Below are 25143 nucleotides of genomic sequence, written 5' to 3'. Positions count from 1 at the left end.
CTAAGGGGCCTAGCCCGAACAATGAAAAACAGCCCCAGACCATTATTCCTCCTCCAACAAACTTTACAGTTGGCACTATGTACTGGGGCGGGTATCGTTTTCCTGGCATCTGCCTGCCCAGTGACGCGAGCCTACCAGACGAGCTAAATGCCTTTTATGCTCGCTTCGAGGCAAGCAACACTGAAGCATGCATGAGAGCACCAGCTGTTCTGGATGACTGTGTGATAACGCTCTCGGTAGCCGATGTGAGCAAGACCTTTAAACAGGTCAACATTCACAAAGCTGCAGGGCCAGATGGATTACCAGGAAGTGTACTCAAAGCATGCGCGGACCAACTGGCAAGGGTCTTGTCGGGTTCACCTAGGGGTCATGAAAAGGGTTGTACCAAAATGTTTGATGAATTAGAATAATTGATTATGCTTAGGTTTTATTAATAGTAGGGGAGGGGTTATAAGACCCCTCCCTCCTTACATTTATAGGGTCCTAGACTACAGATTAACAATATATATATATTCATTATATAGTTTTAGAATTGTTCCACAGTTGTTTGCTTTTTCTCTCTCTCTCTCTTATAATGTGTGACAGAGAACTCTGCAGGGGAGTGTGGGAGATAAGAGACTAGTCAGACATTCCACAATAAATCTACTTTGGGGAGGGGACATTTATTGCCTAGCTTTTAGATAAACACTGAAACTCTATGTTTGTATAGCTATGGATGCAGGGTTTTGGTCTCAGGAATAAAAAGGTAATGACGTAGTCAGTGACATCACTAAGGCGGGAATTTGATTTAATAAAACAACTTGAGACCTTTTGTTTGATGCAGAACTTACTCAGCAACATTCATGATATGTTCCTGTTTGTCAACTTCTGTGTACAATTGCATTAAAAGGTTTTTGAATGATTTAATAAAAAATATTGTCATAATGCTAATTTCACCAATGAGTAACTGATTGATAAGGAAACGAGGAAAAGAACCCTAACAGTCTTCACTGACATTTTCAACCTCTCCCTGACCAAGTCCGTAATACCTACATGTTTCAAGCAGACCAACATAGTCCCAGTGCCCAAGGAAGCGAAGGTAACCTGCCTAAATGGTTACCACCCCGTAGCACTCACTTCGGTAGCCATGAAGCGCTTTGAAAGGCTGGTTATGACTCACATCACCAGCATCCACCCGGACACCCTAGACCCACTCCAATTCGCATACCGCCCCAACAGATCCACAGATGACGCAATATCAATCACACTCCACACTGCCCTTTCCCACCTGGACAAATGGAACACCTATGTGAGAATGCTGTTCATTGACTACAGCTCAGCATTCAACACCATAGTGCCCACAAAGTTCATCACTATGCTAAGGATCCTGGGAATAAACACCTCCCTCTGCAACTGGATCCTGGACTGACGGGCCGCCCCCAGGTGGTAACGGTAGGCAAAAACACGTCTGCCATGCTGATCCTCAACACTGGGGCCCCTCAGGGGTGTGTACTTAGTCCCCTCCTGTACTCCCCCTGTTCACCCACGACTGCGTGGCCAAACACAACTCCAACACCATCATTAAGTTTGCTGACGACACAATAGTGGTAGGCCTGATTACCGACAACGATGAGACAGCCTTTAGGGAGGAGGTCAAAGACCTGGCAGTGTAGTGCCAGGACAACAACCTCTCCCTCAATGTGAGCAAGACAAAGGAGCGGATCGTGGACTACAGGAAAAAGCCGGGCCGAACAGGCCCCCATTAACATCGACGGGGCTGTAGTGGAGCGGGTCGAGAGTATCAAGTTCCTTGGTGTCCACATCACCAACAAACTATCATGGTCCAAACACACCAAGACAGTCGTGAAGAGGGTACGACAACACCTTTTCCCCCTCAGGAGACTGAAAAGGTTTAGCATGGGTCCCCAGATCCTCAAAAAGGTATACAGCTGCACCAGCAAGAGCATCCTGACCGGTTGCATCACCGCCTGGACTGGTAACTGCTCGGCATCTCACCGTAAGGCGCTACAGAGGGTAATGCGTACAGCCCAGTACATCACTGTGGCCAAGCTTCCTGCCATTCAGGAACTATATACTAGGCGGTGTCAGAGGAAAGCACAAAAAATTGTCAAAGACTCCAGTCACCCAAGTCATACTGTTTTTTCTGATACTGCACGGCAAGCGGTATCAGAGCGCCAAGTCTAGGACCAAAAGGCTCCTTAACAACTTCTACCCCCTAGCCATAAGACTGCTGAACCATTAATCAAATGGCCACCGGACTATTTACATTGACACCCCCTCCCCTCCATTTGTATTGTACACTGCTGCTACTCACTGGTTATTATCTATGCATAGTCACTTCACCCCTACCTACATGTATAGAAGAGCTCGACTAACCTGTACCCACACACATTGACTCAGTACCGGTACCCCCTGTATATAGCCTCGTTAGTGTTATTTTTTTAGTTTAGGTAAATATTTTCTTATCTCTTTCTTGAACTGCACTGTTGGTTAAGGGTTTGTAAGTAAGAAATTCACAGTAATATCTACACGTTGTATTCGGCGCAAGTGACAAATAATGTTTGATTTGAAACCCAGATTCTTCTGTCAGACTGCCAGATGGTAAAATGCGATTTATCACTCCAAAGAATGCATTTCCACTGCTCCAGAGTCCAATAGCGGCAAGCTTTACACCACTTTAGCTGACGCTTGGCATTGTGCATGGTGATCTTAGGTTTGTGTGCGCCTGCTCGGCCATGGAAACCCATTTCATGAAGCTCCCGGCAAACAGTTATTGTGCAGACGTTGCTTCCTGACGCAGTTTGGAACTCATAGTGAGTGTTGCAACCGAGGACAGACAATTTTTTACGTGCTACGTGCTTCAGCACTCACCGGTCCCGTTCTGTGAGCTTGTGTGTCCTACCACTTCACAGCTGAGCCGTTGTTGCTCCTAGACGTTTCCACTTCACAATAACAGCACTTACAGTTGTCCGGGGCAGGTCTAGCAACGAGTGTGGCTGAAATAGCCGAATCCACTCATTTGAAGGCGTGTCCACATAGTTCTGGCCATGTAGTGTATGTAATGGGAATAGATAGACACTAACAACCAAACAAACAATTCACACAAAGACGTTATGGAACAACGAATGTGCACAAATTGGCAGTGGTGGAAAAAGTACTCAATTGTCATACTTGAGTAAAAGTAAAGATACCTTAATAGAAAATGACTCAAGTAAAAGTGAAAGTCACCCAGTAAAATACTACTTGAGTAAAAGTCGAAAAGTATTTGGTTTTAAATATACTTAAAATTAAGTTAAGTATCAAAAGTAAATGGAATTGCTAAAATGTAAGTAAAAGTATTAATAATTTCAAATTCCTTACATTAAGCAAACCAGACAGAACAATTGTACTTTTCTTTTTTTATTTGACAGATAGCCAGGGGCACACTCCAACATAATTTACAAACAAAGCATTTGTGTTTAGTAAGTCTGCCAGATCAGAGGCAGTAGGGATGACCAGGGATGATGTCTTGATAAGTGTGTGAATTGGACCATTTTCCTGTCCTGGCACCACTACTTTTGGGTGTCAGGGAAAACATAGAGTAAAAATTACATTATTTTCTTTAGGAATATAGTGAAGTAGAAGTAAAAGTAGTCAAATATAAATCGTAAAGTACTTTAAAGTATTTTTAATTAAGTACTATACACCACTGCAAATTGGCTGGAGAGTACACAATCGAGAGAGAGACGTGCATTGTGCATCCACACTCCCCTTCTTCTTGGACTGTGCCATCTCTGCGGCCTCTGCAATCGATTAGTCTCGGCCTCCGCAATGGACTAGTTCACTGAGATGGGCGTGAATAAGACCGGTGTCTCGTGTGCCCTAAAAATAAAACACACACACACTCTACTGCTAATTTTTTTAAAATCTTGGTCGACCAACAGCGTATCGACCAGTCGAATAATTGGGGTCAGCCCTACAAGGTACGCTATATCGACGTTGTAAGGGAGAGTTTTGTAAAGTGTACAGTATTGACATTTTTTTTTGAAAGAACTTTTAATTAAGTTTGATTTGTTTACCCTGTTCAAGCGATTATATCTGGGGATCAGTGTCAAAGGACACCAGGTTTAACAGTGGGCAGGGGGGGGTATGTGATAAGAAATTGTTGCAGTCTTTGCACCGTCTGAGGATTTCATTATGACTTTTCTCACCACAATGACCCCAGTGGAGAGTTAATTGTTGTAAAGTAACAATCACATAAAACCCTCTCTTTCCAGGCATGGTCACATCGGCCGTGACTGGTCACACTGTAGCTTTTGTCCTCCATGGGAAAATTTCCTCACTTCAAATTTTTTTAATTATACAAATCTGAGTATTAAATGCCTTCACATTTAGCTTGAAAATTATGCCAGGCGCCTGAGGATTACTTTTATCTTGGTGAGTGTAAATACAGAGATAAAAGCCTACTGTACAGTCAGAACAGAGTTCTAGATCATCAGCACACCGAGTTGTATATTGGAACACTGAGTTCTAGATTAACACACCGAGTGTAAAAACGTAATAAATATATGTAGAACCCCCCCCCCAAAAAAACACAGTTCTAGATCAACACACTGAGTTTTATGTCAGAACATAATTTAGAAGTTTAAATTATAGATCAGCACACAGTTCTTGATTGGAACACAGAGTTCTCTCAAGTCAACGAGGGGACTGGGTTATAGGCGCTATGTCTAAAGGTAAACATCACAGGGACTTTCCTTTGTGAGAATAAATAGCGTAAAAGGTGATGCTGTGTTTATGCTATAGGAACAACCACGATCAAAACAGATGTAGCCCACAAGGTGGGCCACATTTCACTAATCATCAACAACTGGGTTCAAATACATGTGTATTTGATATTTTTTCTGTCTATTTGAGTATTTTCAAATAATGTGGCCTGAATCAACTACTTCTATTGGAAGTAGGGCTGGCACAAATACTGTATAAATACCGTATAAAACACACCAAAAACATCAAAACCGTTTGTTGTTGTGTGGAACGACCAGCTAACTGAAGATGGAACGACCTGGCATTTGCACGCTTGAGTCTGTTCCCGCAGTAACATGGACTCTTTAGAATATGATGAAACTTTGTTGCTCCTCGCTGAAACAAGCAAGGTGTTGTAGCAAACAAGCCTGGACAACACCTCCCCTCCCTGCAGCAGCAGCAGTAGCAGCAGCAGCAGCAGCAGTAGCAGCAGCACATGCAGTCAGGAGCAGAGAGAGGAAACTGTGAATCTAAAAAAAAATATTATAAAAAAACATTCCAACAATTATAACGGTGACTGTGGTCATGTGGTTGGCCAATAACCGTATACAAAATTGCAGGACCGTCACAGCCCTAATTGGAAGTATTTGAAAGTATTTTCAAATAATTCCCTATAAATAGCCTACTATTTGAAAGTATTTTCAAATACCATGGGGATGGGAGTGTATTTAATTGTATGAGTATTTTCAAATACATGCCAATATTCAAATAATAAATATCTGAATACTTACCATGAAATGTATGTGAAAGTAATTGATACTTGAAATAGTATTTGAACCCAGGTCTTGTGTGTGTGTGTGTCTCACCTGTGCAGCTACTGGAGAGGGCAGGGCTGTCCGTATTAGAGGTGCTGTGGTTGTTACTACTCCCCTTCTCCTGCTGATCCTCTTGCTCCTGCTGCACAACCTCTTCGTCATGAGACTTCATGTCCCAGGAGCCAAGGCCCTCCTCCCTCTCAGGTGACACCTCTGCTCCTCGCACCCCCTCCTTCTCCCCCACTCTCTCTCCCAGCCCCTTCGACAGCAGGGATGGTTTTAGCACCTCCAAGGAGGACTCAAGCCCCCTCGCTCCGTCCGATGTGCACTCCCCATGTGGGGAGGTGGTCCCGTTCCGGCAGACTCCCCCTTTCCTTACCAAAGCCCCGACACGCCGCTTCCGATCCCGTCGAGGGGCTTTGCTTTTGACCGGTGCTAAGACGGCGGCCCTGGTGCCCTCCATGGTGCTGCGTAGCTTCTCCCCTGACTCTCAGCCGCCCTCGGTCATGGCAACACCATCGCCGCCCTGCTGGGGAGGAGGGGAACAGCCAATCAGAGCTGCTATCACAGAATACAGTGACTGTTCAATCGAAATGCCTTTTACAAAGTTAGACATCCAATCAGATCCATGAAACACCTCTCCCCAGTTAAAACAACACATTGAGAGACAATGAAAGGCTTGAACATGGAACAGTGTAACCGGCACAGTCTCTTCTGGAAACACTTGTAATAACAGAGACTTTGATCTGGTCTCATTCACCAGATCCCTCTGCAGATGAGGAAGCCTTAACCAGCACACCTCCAACCCAGAGAGACAGAAACAGCCTCCCCCACAGAAACATAGCATATGGGCCAGGTTAGAGGTTTTTGATGCAGGCCTGGAGTTAGTTTGTTGCTGAGGAGAGCCAGCTGTTAAGACTCTAAATTACTCTAAATCACTGAAATTCTCTCTCAGCTAATCACTAACAGAGAGAAGATAGAAAAAGGGGGAGATAAAAAGAGTAGCGAGAGAAAGAATAAGCTAACCCATTGGCATCAATGTGTAGGCCTTGTTGTTCAGAGAGAAACACATACAGCACACACAGTGAGTGGGCTAGCCTCCAAGCCCCAGCACATGTGGGTCCTGGGGCAGGCAAGTCTGGTGTTTTTCTACAGGCACTTGTTGGGACGGAGAGCCCTGAGCTGAAGACACTCTCTGTTTGTGTGTGTGTGTGTGTAGGGAGACTCTGCGGATCAGCTAGCACCACTGACCTTTTCCCACATTCCGTACTTCCTGCTGAACAGCCATGGACTTTCCCCCACTGGCCTTGGGTCGCTGTTCATGTGGGTGAGTGAGTGTGTGTGTGCGTTTGCCAAGTGGAAATAGGGTTCATATGAACAGGCTATTGGGCTGATTTCATGGGGGATCACCAAGTCTTTGTCTGGTGAGTTTAAAAGAGGGAAGAGACAATACCATAGACTAGGAATGTGACAAATGGAAAATTGTTCTTAAAAGGTTGATTTTGGGCACAAAACAGTCCAACTCCTCCTCTTTCTCAATTTTCTAACAGAAATGGGATGTGCCTTTCGCGGTTCATCGATGTGCCATTCTGGTCATGCGCGCCGCGACCGATGTAGCTAGTTCGTTAGTTAAGATAGCCACTGTTACCTAGCCAGTAACTCCTCCAATATGTGTTGACGTCATTTCATAGGATTTGTTTTTGTTTACCATTAAATAACCTGCATTGATCAGTTATACAGTTTATGCAGATGGTCTACATTGCGCTTCCTGCAGAGAGAGAAATGTTTTATAATTTATGCAGCTGGTGCTCTTGCTTTCCATGAGTGGCGCGTGTAGCTTGTTGTCATCCAATCACAAGTCATCAAACTGGCAATATTATTAGGAGATCGTGCCTTCAGAAAGTATTCGTACCCCTTGACACATTTTGTTGCATTACAGCCTGAATGCAGCAGTTAAAAGCGCTGGGCCAGTAAGCGAAAGGTTGCTGGTTTGAATCCCTAACCCCCAACAACAACAACTGCTCCCCTGTCGCTGATGATGTGGATGTCGATTAAGGCAGCCCCCCGCACCGCTCTGATTGAGGGGTTCGGTTAAACGGGGTAGACATTTCAGTTGAATGCATTCAGTTGTGCGACTGACTACAGTTGAAGTCGGAAGTTTACATACACTTAGGTTGGAGTCATTAAAACTTGTTTTTCAACCACTCCACAAATTTCTTGTTAACAAACTATAGTTTTGGCAAGTGGGTTAGGACATCTACTTTGTGCATGACACAAGTAATTTTTCCAACAATTGTTTACAGGCAGATTTTACTTATAATTCACTGTATCACAATTCCAGTGGGTCAGAAGTTTACATACACTAAGTTGACTGTGCTTTTAAACAGCTTCGGAAAATTCCAGACAATGAAGTCATGGCTTTAGAAGCTTCTGATAGGCTAATTGACATAATTTGAGTCAATTGGAGGTGTACCTGTGGATGTATTTCAAGGCCTACCTTCGAACTCAGTGCCTCTTTGCTTGACATCATGGGAAAATCAAAATAAATCAGCCAAGACCTCAGAAAAACAATTGTAGACCTCCACAAGTCTGATTCATCCTTGGGAGCAATTTCCAAACGCCTGAAGGTACCACGTTCATCTGTACAAACAATAGTACGCAAGTATAAACACCATGGGACCACGCAGCAATCATACCGCTCAGGAAGGAGACGCGTTCTGAGACGGGTTCGCAACTGCACATGGGGACCTCTTGTCTGATGAAACAAAAATATAACTATTTGGCCATAATGACCATCGTTATGTTTGGAGGGAAAAGGGGGAGGCTTGCAAGCCGAAGAACACCATCCCAACTGTGAAGCACGGGGGTGGCAGTTTCATGTTGTGGGGGTGCTTTGCTGCAGGAGGGACTGATGCACTTCACAAAATGGATGGCATCATGAGGGATATATTATGTGGATATATTGAATCAACATCTCAAGACATCAGTCAGGAAGTTAAAGCTTGGTCGCAAATGGGTCTTCCAAATGGACAATGACCCCAAGCATACTTCCAAAGTTGTGGCAAAATGGCTTAAGAACAACAAAGTCAAGGTATTGGAGTGGCCATCACAAAGCCCTGACCTCAATCCTATAGAACATTTCTGGGCAGAACTGAAAAAGCGAGTGCGAGCAAGGAGGCCTACAACCCTGATTTAGTTACACCAGCTCTGTCAGGGGGAATGGGCCAATATTCACCCAACTTATTGTGGGAAGCTTGTGGAAGGCTACCCAAAACATTTGACCCAAGTTAAACAATTTAAAGGCAATGCTACCAAATACTAATTGAGTGTATGTCAACTTCTGACCCACTGGGAATGTGATGAAAGAAATAAAAGCTGAAATAAATCACTCTACTATTATTCTGACATTTGACATTCTTAAAATAAAGTGGTGATCCTAACTGACCTAAGAAAGGGAATTTTTACTAGGATTAAATGTCAGGAATTGTGAAAAACTGAGTTTAAATCTATTTGGCTAAGGTGTATGTAAACTTCCGACTTCAACTGTAGGTATGACCTTTCCCACAAAACGACAAAGTGAAAACATGTTTTTCGAAATGTTTGCTAAATTGAAAATTAAAACAGAAATATCTTATTTATGTAATTATTCACACCCCTGAGTCAATACATGATAGAATACAACAAAAAAAAGTTCTCTCTTCAAGCTTTATCAAGTTGGTTGTTGATCATTGATAGACAGCCATTTTAAAGTCTTGCCATAGATTATCAAGCCAATTTAAGTCAAAACTGTAACTCGGCCACTCAGAAACATTCAATGTCATCTTGGTAATATTCGTTCTTGTGTTTTAAGTCATTGTCTTGCTGAAAGGTGCATTTGTCTCCGAGTGTCGGTTGGAAAGCAGACTGAACCAGGTTTCCTCTAGGATTTTGCCTGTACTTAACTTCATTCTGTTTTTTATTTACACTAGTCCATGGCGATGACTAGCATACCCATAACATGATGCAGCCACCACCATGCTTGAGGAAACCAAGCAGCATCGCGCCGACAGAGATGGTCGGATTGGATTTAATCCCAGTAGCCGACCCAAAACAAAGGCGCCGCAGAAGGGGCAGACGGAGCGGCCTCCTGGCCAGGCTCTGTTGACGTGCACTTCGCTCACGAGTATACTACTCGCCAATGTCAAGTCTCTTGACGAGGTAGATGAAATTCGAGCAAGGGTTGCCTTCCAGAGAGACGTCAGAGATTGTAACATTCTCTGTTTCACGGAAACATGGCTCACTCGGGATATGTTAGAGTCGGTACAGCCACCCGGTTTCTTCACGCATCGCACCAACAGAAACAAACATCTCTCTGGTAAGAAGAAGGGCGGGGGTGTATGCCTTATGATTAACGATTTGTGGTGTAATCATAACAACATACTGGAACTCAAGTCCTTTTGTTCACCTGACCAAGAATTCCTTACATCAAATGCCGACCGCATTATCTATCAAGAGAATTCTCTTCAATTATAAATCACAGCCGTGTATATCCCCCCCCAAGCAGACATCTCAACGGCCCTGAAAGAACTTCACTGGACTCTATGTAAACTGGAAACCATATATCCTGAGGCTGCATTTATTGTAGCTGGGGATTTAAACAAAGCTAATCTGAAAACAAGGCTCCCTAAAATGTATCAGCATATCGAATGCACGACTCCAGCTGGCAGCATTCTGGATTATAGCTACTCTACCTTCCGCGATGCATACAAAGCCCTCCCCCTGCCCTCCTTTCGGCAAATCTGACCACGACTCCATTTTGTTGCTCCCTGCCTATAGACAGAAACTAAAACAGGAAACGCCCGTGCTCTGGTCTGTTCAACGCTGGTCCGACCAATCGGATTCCACGCTTCAAGATTGCTTCGATCACGTGGACTGGGATATGTTCCGGATAGCCTCAGTGCCCTATACCTGCGCCCAGAGGGGAGTAGTTCAAAGTCCGGGTACAACGGGGGCTGGGTCTAAAATGATTTTGTGAGCCTTGCGGAGGGCCCTGACCTTAAAGATCTCATCCAGGCCTGTCTGTTTGACTCCAAGTACCTTGCTTGCTGTGGTGAAAATCCTTCTCAGCATATTTCTCTGGCTGACAGTGGAATTGCCAAACCAACAAACAATACAAACAGTTAAAACACTCAATGAAAGATTTGTAAAACAGAGTCAGTATAGTACAATTAACATTAAAAGATCCTAGCTTTTTGAGAAAGTAGTCTGTTGACTCTTTTTGTAGATCAGGTCTGTACATTAACTCCACTGAAGCTTATTGTCCAAGAGGACACCTAGATATTTGTATTCCTCTACAATCTCTATATTCTGACCTCTGGTTGATGTTGCAGAGGTAGGTGTTGTACACTTCCTGAAGTCTATGCACATCTCTTTGGTCTTATTGGTATTGAGGACCAAGTGAGATTCGTCACACCACTCTACAAAGTAATTTAGGACCGGGCCATGGTGTTCCTCGTCATCAGCGAACTTAACAAGGTGTCTGTCAGGATGGGAACTAGTACAACACATCCCTGAGGAGAGCCTGTGTTGGTGTTGCGTATGTACGACACATGGGGACCTATTTTGACCCGCTGTGACTGTTGGCTCAGGAAGTCCAACAGCCACAAAGATGGGGGGCTGGTTAAGGAGAAGTCCAGAATGAGTCTCTGTGCCAGAACGTAAGACTGGATTGTGTTGAAGGCAGAAGAAAAGTCAACAAACAAAACCCTGACATGGGATTTGAGGAGAGTAAGAATGGCATCATCAACTCCTCTGCTCGGCTGATAGGCAAACTGAAATGGGTCGAGGAGCTTCTGGGTGACGCTGAGAATATGACTTTTTACAATTTTCTCAAGGCATTTCATTACTAAGGATGTCAAGGCGACAGGGTGGTAGTCATTCAGCACAGAGGGTTAAGATGCTTTCGGAATTGGTATAATTGAGTTTTTCCACAATACTGGTACGTGCTGCTGGTCAAGCGAGGATTGGAAAATGTCTGTAAAAACACCAGCCAATTGTTCAGCACAGTGCTTTAACACATGTCCACTTATTTTGTCTGGGCCTGAGCTTTTGTGTGTGTTACATCCCCTGAACAACTTCAAAACATCAGCCTGTTTAACAACCCTCTCAAACATTTGTAATGATGCTTCCATTTGTTTTACCTACGACACAAGATTGTCTGATTCAAATCTTGAGAAGAAAACATTCAGTTCATTAGCCATGTTCTGGCCCTCATGTCTCCTAAGGTCAGCACTGGTTTTTCCCCTGCCTATGTGGAGGGCACTAGCCATGGATCTAATCCCTTGCCAGGCCACCCTTGAGTTTCCTGAGGAGATGGTCCTCTCCACCATTTGCTTGTATGCCTCCTTGTCCACCAGTATCTGTCTTTTGATCTCACGTTGTACATCTCTTAAAGCCTGTCTATCACCCTCAGCATAAACTGCCTTCTTCCTATCAAGTAGTGATTTTAGATGTTTTGATACCCAAGGCTTATTGTTTGGGAAGATTTTACAGGTCTTAGTAGGCACAACTGACTCAACACAGAAGTTTACATAGTCTGAAACAACATCTGTGAGTTCATCAAGATCAGAGCTGCTGTCCTCAAATACCTCCCACATAGTACGGTCAAAACACCCCTGGAGACAAGTGATACTGTTGTCCTTCCAGATCTGGACAGTTTTAACTATGGGTTTCTCCCTCTCCAGGAGCTGACAGTAGGTTGGCCTGAGGTAGACAACATTGTGGTCTGATGTCCCCAGGTGGTGGCTGGGAACACAACTGGTATTGTCCCATAGCACAAATCAAGAGTCTTATTTTTCCTAGTGTGACATTTTACATACTGGTGGTGTGTGCGCAGGACTTCGTGCAAAGTACAGTTGTTAAAATCCCCTAAAATAAATGTGGATGCAACGGGGGAGATGAATTCCAGTTTCTGTGCCAGATTATATATTCTCTGATGCCTTTGTTATATTAGCTTTCGGTTGAATGTACACAACGGTAACAAACAATTGGGGGAACTCTCGGGGCAGATGGTAGGGTCGCAGTGACGCAGATAGCAGTTCAATGTCGGGGGTACAGAATCTCTCTTACCAAGATCCACCACTGGTCCCTGACAAGCAGGCAGACGCCCCCGCCGTGATGTTCCCTGTGACTGTCAGATCACAGTCCGCTCTGACCAGAGTAAAGCCGGCCGGCTCCACTTCTCTGTCCGGGACTCTATCATCCAGCCAAGTCTCAGTAAACGCCAGCAAACAGGCCTCCCAGTATTCGTGTTGGAGGCGCAGATTCGCTGACAGCTCATCCGCTTTCCCCCTCAGTGACTGGGCATTGATCAGCAAGGTGGTGGGTAAGGGAAGTTTGTTCTTAAATTTTTAAAGTCTGTGTCTGATTGCCCTGCATTTTCCACGTTTGTCTGCGAGTGGGTTACAAACCCAAATGCAAAGCGGGGATTAGATGGATCATTGGGATATCCAGCACGTTTGTGTTTGAGATTCTGTACCCCCGACATTGTAGTAGGAACTCTCCGCTGTATTGAATTCCGCTACCAGCATCGTTTTCATCATTTAGTCAGTTTGTAGAGGGTATGTACACGATCAACAAGATCAGTCCAACACCCCACCACCGTAAATCCATCATTGACAGATGGCAGATTGTTCCAGAGGGCTCAGGACCTCAGACTGGGGCGAAGGTTCACATTCCAACAGGACAACGACCCTAAGCACACAGCCAAGACAACGCAGGAGTGGCTTCGGGACAAGTCTCTGAACGTCCCTGAGTGGACCAGCCAGAGCCCGGACTTGACCCCGATCGAACATCTCTGGATGGACCTGAAAATAGCTGTGCAGCAACGCTCCCCATCCAACCTGACAGAGGTTGAGAGGATCTGCAGAGAAGAATGGGAGAAACTCCCCAAATACAGGTGTGCCAAGCTTGTAACGTCATACCCAAGAATACTCGATGCTGTAATCGCTGCCAAAGGTGCTTCAACAAAGTACTGAGTAAAGGGTCTAGATCCTTACGTAAAATGTGATATATATAAACTCAGCAAAAAAATAAACGTCCCTTTTTCAGGACCCTGTCTTTCAAAGATAATTTGTAAAAATCCAAATAACTTCACAGATCTTCATTGTAAAGGGTTTAAACACTGTTTCCTATGCTTGTTCAATGAACCATAAACAATTAATGAACATGCACCTGTGGAACGGTCGTTAAGACACTAATAGCTTACAGACGGTAGGCAATTAAAGGTCACAGTTATGAAAACTTAGAACACTAAAGAGGCCTTTCTACTGACTCTGAAAAACACCAAAAGAAAGATGCCCAGGGTCCCTGCTCATCTGCGTGAATGTGCCTTATGCCTCCTTGCAGCATGCCTGAGGACTGCAGATGTGGCCAGGGCAATATATTGCAATGTCTGTACTGTGAGACACCTAAGACAACACTACAGGGAGACAGGATGGACAGCTGATGGTCCTCGCAGTGGCAGACCACGCATAACAACACCTGCACAGGATCGGTACATCCGAACATCACACCTGCGGGACAGGTACAGGATGGCAACAACAACTTCCTGAGTTGCACCAGGAACGCACAATCCCTCCATCAGTGCTCAGACTGTCCGCAATAGGCTGAGAGCGGCTGGACTGAGTGCTTGTAGGCATGTTGGTCCTCACCACCAGACATCATCGGCAACAGCGTCGCCTATGGGCACAAACCCACCATCACTGGACCAGACAGAACTGGCAAAAAGTGCTCTTCACTGATGAGTCGCAGTTTTGTCTCACCAGGGGTGATGGTCGGATTCGCGTTTTTATCGTAGAAGGAATGAGCGCTACACCGAGGCCTGTACTCTGGAGCAGGATTGATTTGGAGGTGGCGGGTCCGTCATGGTCTGGGGCGGTGTTTCACAGCATCATCGGACTGAGCTTGTTGTCATTGCAGGCAATCTCAACGCTATGCGTTACAGGGAAGACATCCTCCTCCGTCATGTGGTACCCTTCCTGCAGGCTCATCCTGACATGACCCTCCAGCATGACAATGCCACCAGCCATACTGCTCGTTCTGTGCGTGATTTCCTGCAAGACAGGAATGTCAGTGTTCTGCCATGGCCAGCGAAGAGCCCGATCTCAATCCCATTGAGCATGTCAGGGACATGTTGGATTGAAGGGTGAGTGCTAGGGCCATTCCCCCCAGAAATGTCTGGGAACTTGCAGGCGCCTTGGTGGAGGAGCGGGGTAACATCTCACAGCAAGAACTGGCAAATCTGGTGCAGTCCATGAGGAGGAGATGCACTGCAGCACTTAATGCAGCTGGTGGCCACACCAGATACTAACTGTTACTTTTGATTTTGACCCCCCCTTTGTTCAGGGACACATTATTCCATTTCTGTTAATTACATGTCTGTGGAACTTGTTCAGTTCCTGTCTCATCTGTTGAATCTTGTCATGTTCATACAAATATTTACACATGTTAAGTCTGCTGAAAATAAACGCAGTTGACAGTGAGAGGACGTTTCTTGTTTGGTCCTGACTAACGCCGAATAAACTATCAAAATAAAGAAAGTCGCACACTCCATGTATAAACTTCCAGCAATTTAATGAGTATTTACCAACGTTTCAGCATTACTGTGCCTTCCTCAGGGTAATGTCATGAATACTTGAACCAGGTTATGTAGACAAACTGTGCAATTAGTGCAACCAATGACAATAGTGAGGGGTGTGTCATAATGATTAAGGTAATTATAATTAACTAGTGAAACTGTTAAAAAGAACTGTATATGGCATATTAAATATATTACGCTATTGTTATCATAGAAACATAATGGAATATTGTACATCATATTAGCATCAACATACATTATTGTTTAATTCAATTTCACATAATCATTTCGTATTTTTTTTTACATGTAATATTTTGGTTCAACCTTAATGTATAATGAGCATCATTAAGAGGGGGAACATATTAGGTGTATGCTAATAAAATGTAGAAGGCCTGAGATCAAAGTCAATAATCAGACCACTAGGGGTGAATGTTTTTAGATAGGGTATCCAGTAAGCCTTATACATGGTGTGCGACTTTATTTTGATAGTATGTAACTATAGTCCTAAAATAATTCATGGTTAAATGTGAGGGGGGGGGGGGGAAAGGTCACTTTCAGTGATCTAAAAGGTTAAAAAAGTGACATCTCAAATCATAACAAAACTGTCAAACAATTATTCTGGCATGATTTTTTAAGGGTCTATTGCACTATACGTCTGTATGGGTAAGACAGTTTAGGCAGAAAGGTTTTAAATACTTTAAATACTTATGTCTGGATAAACAGCCTTCATGATTCTCATTCGGTGAGACCGACATGAAGTCACTATTTTGGATCAAATCACATGATGGTACTCATGTGACAGGATGCGACATCATGAAGATGCCTGTGAGATACCATTCAGTTAAGAAAAGGTTAGCAAGTCTCTCGTAAATCTTTGATAAGTTTACATTTCCACTTCCGGTCAGGTTTTAGCCAAAAATTCTGATCATTCGGTGCGACCGCTAAAAACCAATTAAAATGTTGAATTATCTGAAAAGCTTATATTTTATTTCGATACTCAAGATACATACTTAATGTTAAAGTGTTCACATGTGTCCATAAGCAGTTGCCTCTAAAACATGTACAGTGGGGAGAACAAGTATTTGATACACTGCCGATTTAGCAGGTTTTCCTACTTACAAAGCATATAGAGGTCTGTAATTTTTATCATAGGTACACTTCAACTGTGAGAGACGGAATCTAAAACAAAAATCCAGAAAATCACATTGTATGATTTTTAAGTAATTAATTAGCATTTTATTGCATGACATAAGTATTTGATACATCAGAAAAGCAGAACTTAATATTTGGTACAGAAACCTTTGTTTGCAATTACAGAGATCATACGTTTCCTGTAGTTCTTGACCAGGTTTGTACACACTGCAGCAGGGATTTTGGCCCACTCCTCCTCCATACAGACCTTCTCCAGATCCTTCAGGTTTCGGGGCTGTCGCTGGGCAATACGGACTTTCAGCTCCCTCCAAAGATTTTCTATTGGGTTCAGGTCTGGAGACTGGCTAGGCCACTCCGGGACCTTGAGATGCTTCTTACGGAGCCACTCCTTAGTTGCCCTGGCTGTGTGTTTCGGGTCGTTGTCATGCTGGAAGACCCAGCCATGACCCATCTTCAATGCTCTTACTTAGGGAAGGAGGTTGTTGGCCAAGATCTCGCGATACATGGCCCCATCCATCCTCCCCTCAATACGGTGCAGTCGTCCTGTCCCCTTTGCAGAAAAGCATCCCCAAAGAATGATGTTTCCACCTCCATGCTTCACGGTTGGGATGGTGTTCTTGGGGTTGTACTCATCCTTCTTCTTCCTCCAAACACGGCGAGTGGAGTTTAGACCAAAAAACTCAATTTTTGTCTCATCAGACCACATGACCTTCTCCCATTCCTCCTCTGGATAATCCAGATGGTCATTGGCAAACTTCAGACGGTCCTGGACATGCGCTGGCTTGAGCAGAGGGACCTTGCGTGCGCTGCAGGATTTTAATCCATGACGGCGTAGTGTGTTACTATTGGTTTTCTTTGAGACTGTGGTCCCAGCTCTCTTCAGGTCATTGACCAGGTCCTGCCGTGTAGTTCTGGGCTGATCCCTCACCTTCCTCATGATCATTGATGCCCCACGAGGTGAAATCTTGCATGGAGCCCCAGACCGAGGGTGATTGACCGTCATCTTGAACTTCTTCCATTTTCTAATAATTGCGCCAACAGTTGTTGCCTTCTCACCAAGCTGCTTGCCTATTGTCCTGTAGCCCATCCCAGCCTTGTGCAGGTCTACAATTTGATCCCTGATGTCCTTACACAGCTCTCTGGTCTTGGCCATTGTGGAGAGGTTGGAGTCTGTTTGATTGAGTGTGTGGACAGGTGTCTTTTATACAGGTAACGAGTTCAAACAGGTGCAGTTAATACAGGTAATGAGTGGAGAACAGGAGGGCTTCTTAAAGAAAAACGAACAGGTCTGTGAGAGCCGGAATTCTTACTGGTTGGTAGGTGATCAAATACTTATGTCATGCAATAAAATGCAAATTAATTACTTAAAAATCATACAATGTGATTTTCTGGATTTTTGTTTTAGATTCCGTCTCTCACAGTTGAAGTGTACCTATGATAAAAATTACAGACCTCTACATGCTTTGTAAGTAGGAAAACCTGCAAAATCGGCAGTGTATCAAATACTTGTTCTCCCCACTGTATATGTGAGAAAAGTCATACGGTGTAACCAAAATGATCATTCGGAGTTACCAGAAATTCAACGGTTGTACTGAATGATGTCAATATGTTTGTCTGTCTTTGTAGTAAGTTATCTATATATATTTTTTGGTACACACAAATACATCATATTATCTCCTTGTATGTAAAAACACAAGTTTTGTATGATAAGAGTGTTTTGTCAGTTTTATAGTATAGCACATCAAGCAGCTAATACTGAAAATAAGTTTATGTAAATAACTACTATCCTATCTATCTATATTAAATGAGAGTCAATTTGCCGATGCCTTTATCAAGCAAATGCTTTATCGTCAGAACACAGATTACTGTTGACTCTGTAAATTAGCCACAGAAATTCAGGTGTTCCACTTTGGGGGGAGTAGACAGCAGGATACGATCCATACAAGTGTTGCGTACACATCAGAGGAAACCCAGTCCTACGCCACCATATTTGACTCCTTTAGACATGAGAGAGCAGTATGGGCTCACCTGGAAGAGATGGTCCTTAGAAGAGATGTCAAGAACAGAATCCACAAATCACGACATTCCACATGACGAGCGATGGTCCCGTCACCCAATACAGAAACAAGAAGAACATGTACCTACTCAGCCATATATTTATGAATTCAGACAAATCACCTGGAACTTCTCTGAAAAGGGTAACGGGAAGGGGGCACCAGATGGCATGGGTGGGGCTGTGACACATTGTGCAGACAAACACATTCAACGGGGGAGGATGTGCAGATTCCCAAGGAGTTATTCGAACTACTCGAAGAGTGGATCGAGCATCAAGTTCTTTTGGATTACAGATGTCACGAAGCACAATGAAGCTGTGCCAAACAACTTTGCTGGAGTCAAAGGAACCATGAAATTGCACCAGGTCACCTCCACAGTGGCAGGGAAAATAAAACACTGAAGTGTCTTCCTTCTGTAGCAGACCAAGCATCTGCAACACCTGTTTCAGTGCTGTGGAAGTGAACTTCAATGAAGAACACCATCAGGAGAACACCATTACTGAGGAACAGCAAGATGAAGCTGCAGCCAAGTCAACACTTGCTGAAAGTCTAGGCAGTTTTGTCATTGCCAGCTACAAAGACCACCCCTTTGTAGGCCAGGTACTGAAGGTGATTGGGGAGAAAGTGCAGATCACTTGTATGCAGCAGCATGGAGTGAGGAATGTTTTTGTCTGGCCCTATGTGCCAGACATAACCTTCTACTATGAGGGAGATGTGAAGTCAATGATCAGTGAGCCCGAGCCCTTCAGCGCAAGAGCATCTCGGTTGTCTGACACAGACTGGGCTGCTTTCTTGTCACACTAGTTAAACAACATCAAAAACACTGTTCTAAGAATGCAAGTTTGATTGTCAACTTCAATGAGTTAGTGTTACAACAAAGTGATAATTTATTTGTGTTCAATGTTTGAATCTCATGAATTGTTTGCACAATTAAACTTAAATTCTCAATTTTAATCTTGCAATGTTCTGTACAAACTTAAATCACATAAGTTGATGTTTTAATATTAGAATCAGAAAAACTTGTCCACAAGACTGCAAAGAAACATTGAACATGTAGAAAAACACTTTGTATTTTATATTTTAATGTTTGAAGGTTGAATTATTGTATTTCAATAACTACTATTCATTTATTATTACAATGATTCTTAACACTGTTTTTAACATTGATCATAATGCATCATTTTACTCTTGTTTTTAGAAGTTCATTTGTCATGTTCATGATGAAAAGTTTCTGCGTGATAATCATTTGAGTCACATTTTTGGTATTTTATTAAGCATTAAAGGCTTCATTGTTGTTGAATAAGAAACCATGTTGACTCTTAATGTGTGTGTGTTTGATTAAGAGGGAAAGAGTGAGATCTGCCCAAAAAATGTGACCATAACAAAGTAGTAATGCGACCAGGAATGATCATTCGGTAAAATCAGTGTTAATGTTAAAAAAACAATTAAATTATGTTATTGTCTCAAAATGCAGAGAGAAGCTCAGTCTATAAGAGATAAATGCATTTCTGTAAAATGTTATGCTTTTCATTTATTTAACAGAAGTTGTAGTTGACGAACCCTCATTTTGAATGACCGTCAAGTGACGTTTTATGTGATATTTATTATACTGTAACTTATAACTTCTTAAAATGTTGAATATTTGAGACCATGCGCATTAATATCCTACCTCTTCTTTGCTTGAAATATCGGTCCGAAAAGCTTTTATTTTTTATTACTCATGGTCGCACCGAATGACTTAAAAAAAATTGGGGGTCAATTTATTAATCGCACAAAAACGAACAAAGATTTTTTTGCGACAAATTCTGAAGGTGCATAGGTAACACTCAAGGGAACATAAAAAGTGTTTAAAAAATATATATTTTTCCCTTTTAAAAACCTTATAACTCATTGACCCAAGTGTGCAGGAGTCCAACAACCTATTCTGCATTCAAACTATTTACGTCATCAATTCTCAATTTCCGGACACCCTGTAAGCGAAACAAAGCCCACTGGCTGAAATCCGAATCATAACGGTGATGGGCCAGAACGATACCAGTATCGCGACACTCGTTAGTATCGTGGCAAGGAAACAAAACAGGAAGTGGACTTAAATTCTTTAGGAAAACAGCTCTAATGTTGGAAACGAACATCATTGTGTTGTCATCCAGAGTCAGATGTATTTATTTTCCAAGCTATAGCAAACAATATTTGACATAAAACAGGTTAAAAGGACATAAGAATTTGGTCTACTTTGTGTTTTCATTTTTTGTCATGGAAGAAATATTGAAATACCCTATAATGGTGACATGACCAATGACAACCCATTCTCTGACCAATCAATGACATTGGCTAGGTGAGCCTGACTGCCCGGAGACCCCAGCAGGGGATCAAAATGCTAAACTTCAAAAAACTTGCCCAACAATCCCCAGCGTTGCTGTGATTAAGACAAAACAAGGAATGCATTAAGTGTTAAATTAGAACATCTTAAAACTTCTTCGGGATCAGTGTCCCTTCCATGGGACGGTTGAGCTAAGGTAGGCTAATGCGATTAGCATGAGGTTGTAAGTAACAAGAAAATTTCCCAGGCCATAGACATATCTGATATTGTCAGAAAGCTTAAATTCTTGTTAATTTAACTGCACTGTCCAATTTACAGTAGCTATTACAGTGAAAGAATACCATGCTATTGTTTGAGGAGAGTGCACAATTTTGAACATGAAAAGTTATTAATAAACAAAGGCACATTTGGGCAGTCTTGACACAATTTTGAACAGAAATGCAATGGTTCATTGGATCAGTCTAAAACGTTGCACATACACTGCTGCCATCTAGTGGCCAACATCTAAATTGCACCTGGGCTGGAATAATACATTTTGGCCTCTCTCTTGCAATTCAAAGATTGTACAAAAAAATACAAAAGAACAGTTGGTTTTTTCTTTGCATTATCTTTTACCAGATCTAATGTGTTATATTCTCCTGCATTCCCTTCACATTTCCACAAACTTCAAAGTGTATCCTTTCAAATGGTACCAAGAATATACATATCCTTGCTTCAGGGCCTGAGCTACAGGCAGTTAGATTTGGGTATGTTATTTTAGGTGAAAATTGAAAAAAAAGGGGTGGATCCTTAAGCAGGAATGAGAGGCTGGCTGGGCCAGAACTAATCTACTGGCTGGAGGGTCGTTCCGTTTGATTTGAATCACTTTTGATTTGAACAAAACTTTCCATACATATTTGTATATGCCAAAACATTCAGAAGATAAGAGGTGCTCAAAGTTGACCCATTTTGTATACCCCACCATTTTTTTTTTTTTATTCATAAAAGCTCTGATGAAGGCCGTGAGGCCGATACGTAAGCTTATTAAAGATCAGTGATACTATCAAGAGCAGTGTGCGGTTTCCCTTTTCCTTCATCTTGTTCAACTGTTGCCATGCACCTGCGAAAAAAGATTGCTCAGATGTGCGAGTGCCTTTTGAAATTTGTATACCCCACCATACCAAGATGGCGTAGCAGTCGGACGTGTGTTTGTCTTGTCTTGTCCCGTGTAAATAGTCTTCGTATTTTTCGTATACATTTCGTATATATTTTAATTTCACTTTCCATCTAGGAACTGAATATACATTCCTACATTCCGCCTCACCCAATGTGGTACGGACCTGCTATTTTTTATACTTTAGAACCGTAACCCCAATCAGAAGCTAGCCAGATAACTAGCTACTAGCTAGTAGTCAGTTAGCCACTGCTGCGGTCTTCACCCTTAACTCGGACACAGCCAGCTTCAGCTCGGGCCAATACCTGCCAGTCTGCAAGCGCGATATCAACCCAGAGCATATAGGACTGCTTTTTCTCTACCACATCACCGGATTCCTGACGCAAGCTCTGGACAATTACACCGTATCATCACAGCTAGCTAGCTGCAACCGAGTGGCTACTACTGGCTAACACCTCTGTCCCGAAGCAAGCACCAGTTAGCCTTGAGCTAGCCTCGAGCTAGGCCCATCTGCCGGCTAGCCGAAGAGGTCTACCAGCGAATTCTTGGGCTACAATACCTCTTTTGCCAATTGGACTGGACCTTTTTTTGCCGACACAGAGCCCTGCCAATCCATCACAACTGGTCTAAATCAGCTACAAGCTAATTTAGCCATTTTTTTTGCCGCTGCTAGTAGCTTTTACCTTCTGCACAGACACCAGCCCTGTTATTAGCCTGGATATTACTCACCAATTTACCAGCATCGGACTGTCTCTCGACAACAACGCCGGATTCCTGCCGTAATCCCTGAGCCACTACTTCTGATCCTCACAGCTAGCTTGCAGCTAGCGCAGCTAGCGCCACTGCCACGAAGCTAGCACCAGTTAGCAAACACAATTCTACAATTCACAACCTCTCTTTCGCCATCCGGCTTGGATTCTCTGTCGACACGACCACGTCTGAGCAGACCCCCTCCGTCTGAGCAGACCACCCCCCGGGCTACTAACTTTAAACGCCGCGTGCTAGCTTAGTGGAGGCCTCCCTGCTCCATCTACGGCTGCCCCCTGGACACTATGATCACTTGGCTACATAGCTGATGCATGCTTGACTGTCCATTAATTCACGGTACTCCATTCTGTTTATTTGTGTTTTATCTGTCGGCTCTGTGCTTTAACTCAGGATCTGTGTGTAGTTAATCCGACCCTCTCTGCCTAGTCGTCGCCATTTTTACCTGTTGTTGCTGTGTTAGACTAGCACCCTGTTATTGCTGCTGTTATCTTACCTGTTGTTTTAGCTAGCTCTCCCAATCAAGACCTGCAATCACTTCATGCCTTATTGTATGTCTCTCTCAAATATCAATATGCCTTGCATACTGTTGTTCAGGCTAGTTATCATTATCATTGTTTTGGTTTGCAATGGACCCTGTAGTTCCACTCTCCGTACCTCTGATACCTCCTTTGTCCCACCCCCCACACATGCGGTGACCTCACCCATTGAGACCAGCATGTCCAGAGATACAACCTCTCTTATCATCACCCAGTGCCTGGGCTTGCCTCCGCTGTACCCGCGCCCCACCATACCCCTGTCTGCACATTATGCCCAGAATCTATTCTACCACGCCCATAAATCTGCTCCTTTTATTCTTTGTCCCCAACGCTCTAGGCGACCAGTTTTGATAGCCTTTAGCCGCACCCTCATCCTACTACTCCTCTGTTCCTCGGGTGATGTGGAGGTAAACCCAGGCCCTGCATGTCCCCAGTCACCCTCATTTGTTGACTTCTGTGATCGAAAAAGCCTCGGCCTCATGCATGTCAACATCAGAAGCCTCCTCCCTAAGTTTGCCTTACTCACCGCTTTAGCACACTCTGCCAACCCTGATGTCCTTGCCGTGTCCGAATCCTGGCTTAGGAAGGCCACCAAAAATTCTGAGATTTCCATACCCAACTATAAAACTTTCCGTCAAGATAGAACTGCCAAAGGGGGAGGAGTTGCAATCTACTGCAGAGATAGCCTGCAAAGTTCTGTCATACTTTCCAGGTCTATGCCCAAACAGTTCGAACTTCTAATTTTAAAAATTAATCTCTCCAGAAATAAGTCTCTCACTGTTGCCGCCTGCTACCGACCCCCCTCAGCTCCCAGCTGTGCCCTGGACACCATCTGTGAATTGATCGCTCCCCATCTAGCTTCAGAGTTTGTTCTGTTAGGTGACCTAAACTGGGATATGCTTAACACCCCGGCAGTCCTACAATCCAAGCTTGATGCCCTCAATCTCACACAAATCATCAAGGAACCCACCAGGTACAACCCTAAATCCGTAAACATGGGCACCCTAATAGACATTATCCTGACCAACCTGCCCTCCAAATACACCTCTGCTGTCTTCAATCAAGATCTCAGCGATCACTGCCTCATTGCCTGTATCCGCCACGGGTCCGCGGTCAAACGACCACCCCTCATCACTGTCAAACGCTCCCTAAAACACTTCTGCGAGCAGGCCTTTCTAATCGACCTGGCCCGGGTACCCTGGAAGGATATTGACCTCATCCCGTCAGTTGAGGATGCCTGGTCATTCTTTAAATGTTACTTCCTCACCATATTAGACAAGCATGCTCCGTTCAAAAAATGCAGAACCAAGAACAGATATAGCCCTTGGTTCACTCCAGACCTGACTGCCCTCGACCAGCACAAAAACATCCTGTGGCGAACTGCAATAGCATCGAAGAGCCCCCGCGATATGCAACTGTTCAGGGAAGTCAGGAACCAATACACGCAGTCAGTCAGGAAAGCAAAGGCCAGCTTTTTCAAGCAGAAATTTGCATCCTGTAGCTCTAACTCCAAAAAGTTCTGGGATACTGTAAAGTCCATGGAGAACAAGAGCACCTCCTCCCAGCTGCCCACTGCACTGAGGCTAGGTAACACGGTCACCACCGATAAATCCGTGATAATCGAAGACTTCAACAAGCATTTCTCAATGGCTGGCCATGCCTTCCTCCTGGCGACTCCAACCTTGGCCAACAGCCCCGCCCCCCCCGCTGCTACTCGCCCAAGCTTCCCCAGCTTCTCCTTTACCCAAATCCAGATAGCAGATGTTCTGAAAGAGCTGGAAAACCTGGACCCATACAAATCAGCTGGGCTTGACAATCTGGACCCCCTATTTCTGAAACTGTCCGCCGCCATTGTCGCACCCCCTATTACCAGCCTGTTCAACCTCTCCTTCGTATCATCTGAGATCCCCAAGGATTGGAAAGCTGCCGCGGTCATCCCCCTCTTCAAAGGGGGAGACACCCTGGACCCAAACTGTTACAGACCTATATCCATCCTGCCCTGCC

The 25143-nt window shown here is 43.9% G+C and overlaps 1 protein-coding gene across 1 annotated transcript in view; it reads right to left on the bottom strand.

The window, feature by feature from the left end:
• The window catches only part of LOC139536090 (peroxisome proliferator-activated receptor delta-like), a 51955-nt gene that overhangs the window by 18888 nt on the left and 7924 nt on the right, over positions 1 to 25143 (bottom strand). Inside the window, exon 2 of the mRNA XM_071336239.1 lies at positions 5592 to 6069. Within this exon, the coding sequence (XP_071192340.1) occupies positions 5592 to 6003 (412 nt within the window). The 5' untranslated portion in view covers positions 6004 to 6069. The remainder of the gene's footprint in view (positions 1 to 5591; positions 6070 to 25143) is intronic.

Source organism: Salvelinus alpinus, chromosome 12 (assembly GCF_045679555.1).
Source record: "Salvelinus alpinus chromosome 12, SLU_Salpinus.1, whole genome shotgun sequence".
In the NCBI taxonomy this organism is placed as follows: domain Eukaryota; kingdom Metazoa; phylum Chordata; class Actinopteri; order Salmoniformes; family Salmonidae; genus Salvelinus; species Salvelinus alpinus.
This window is presented reverse-complemented; position numbering and strand designations above follow the sequence as displayed.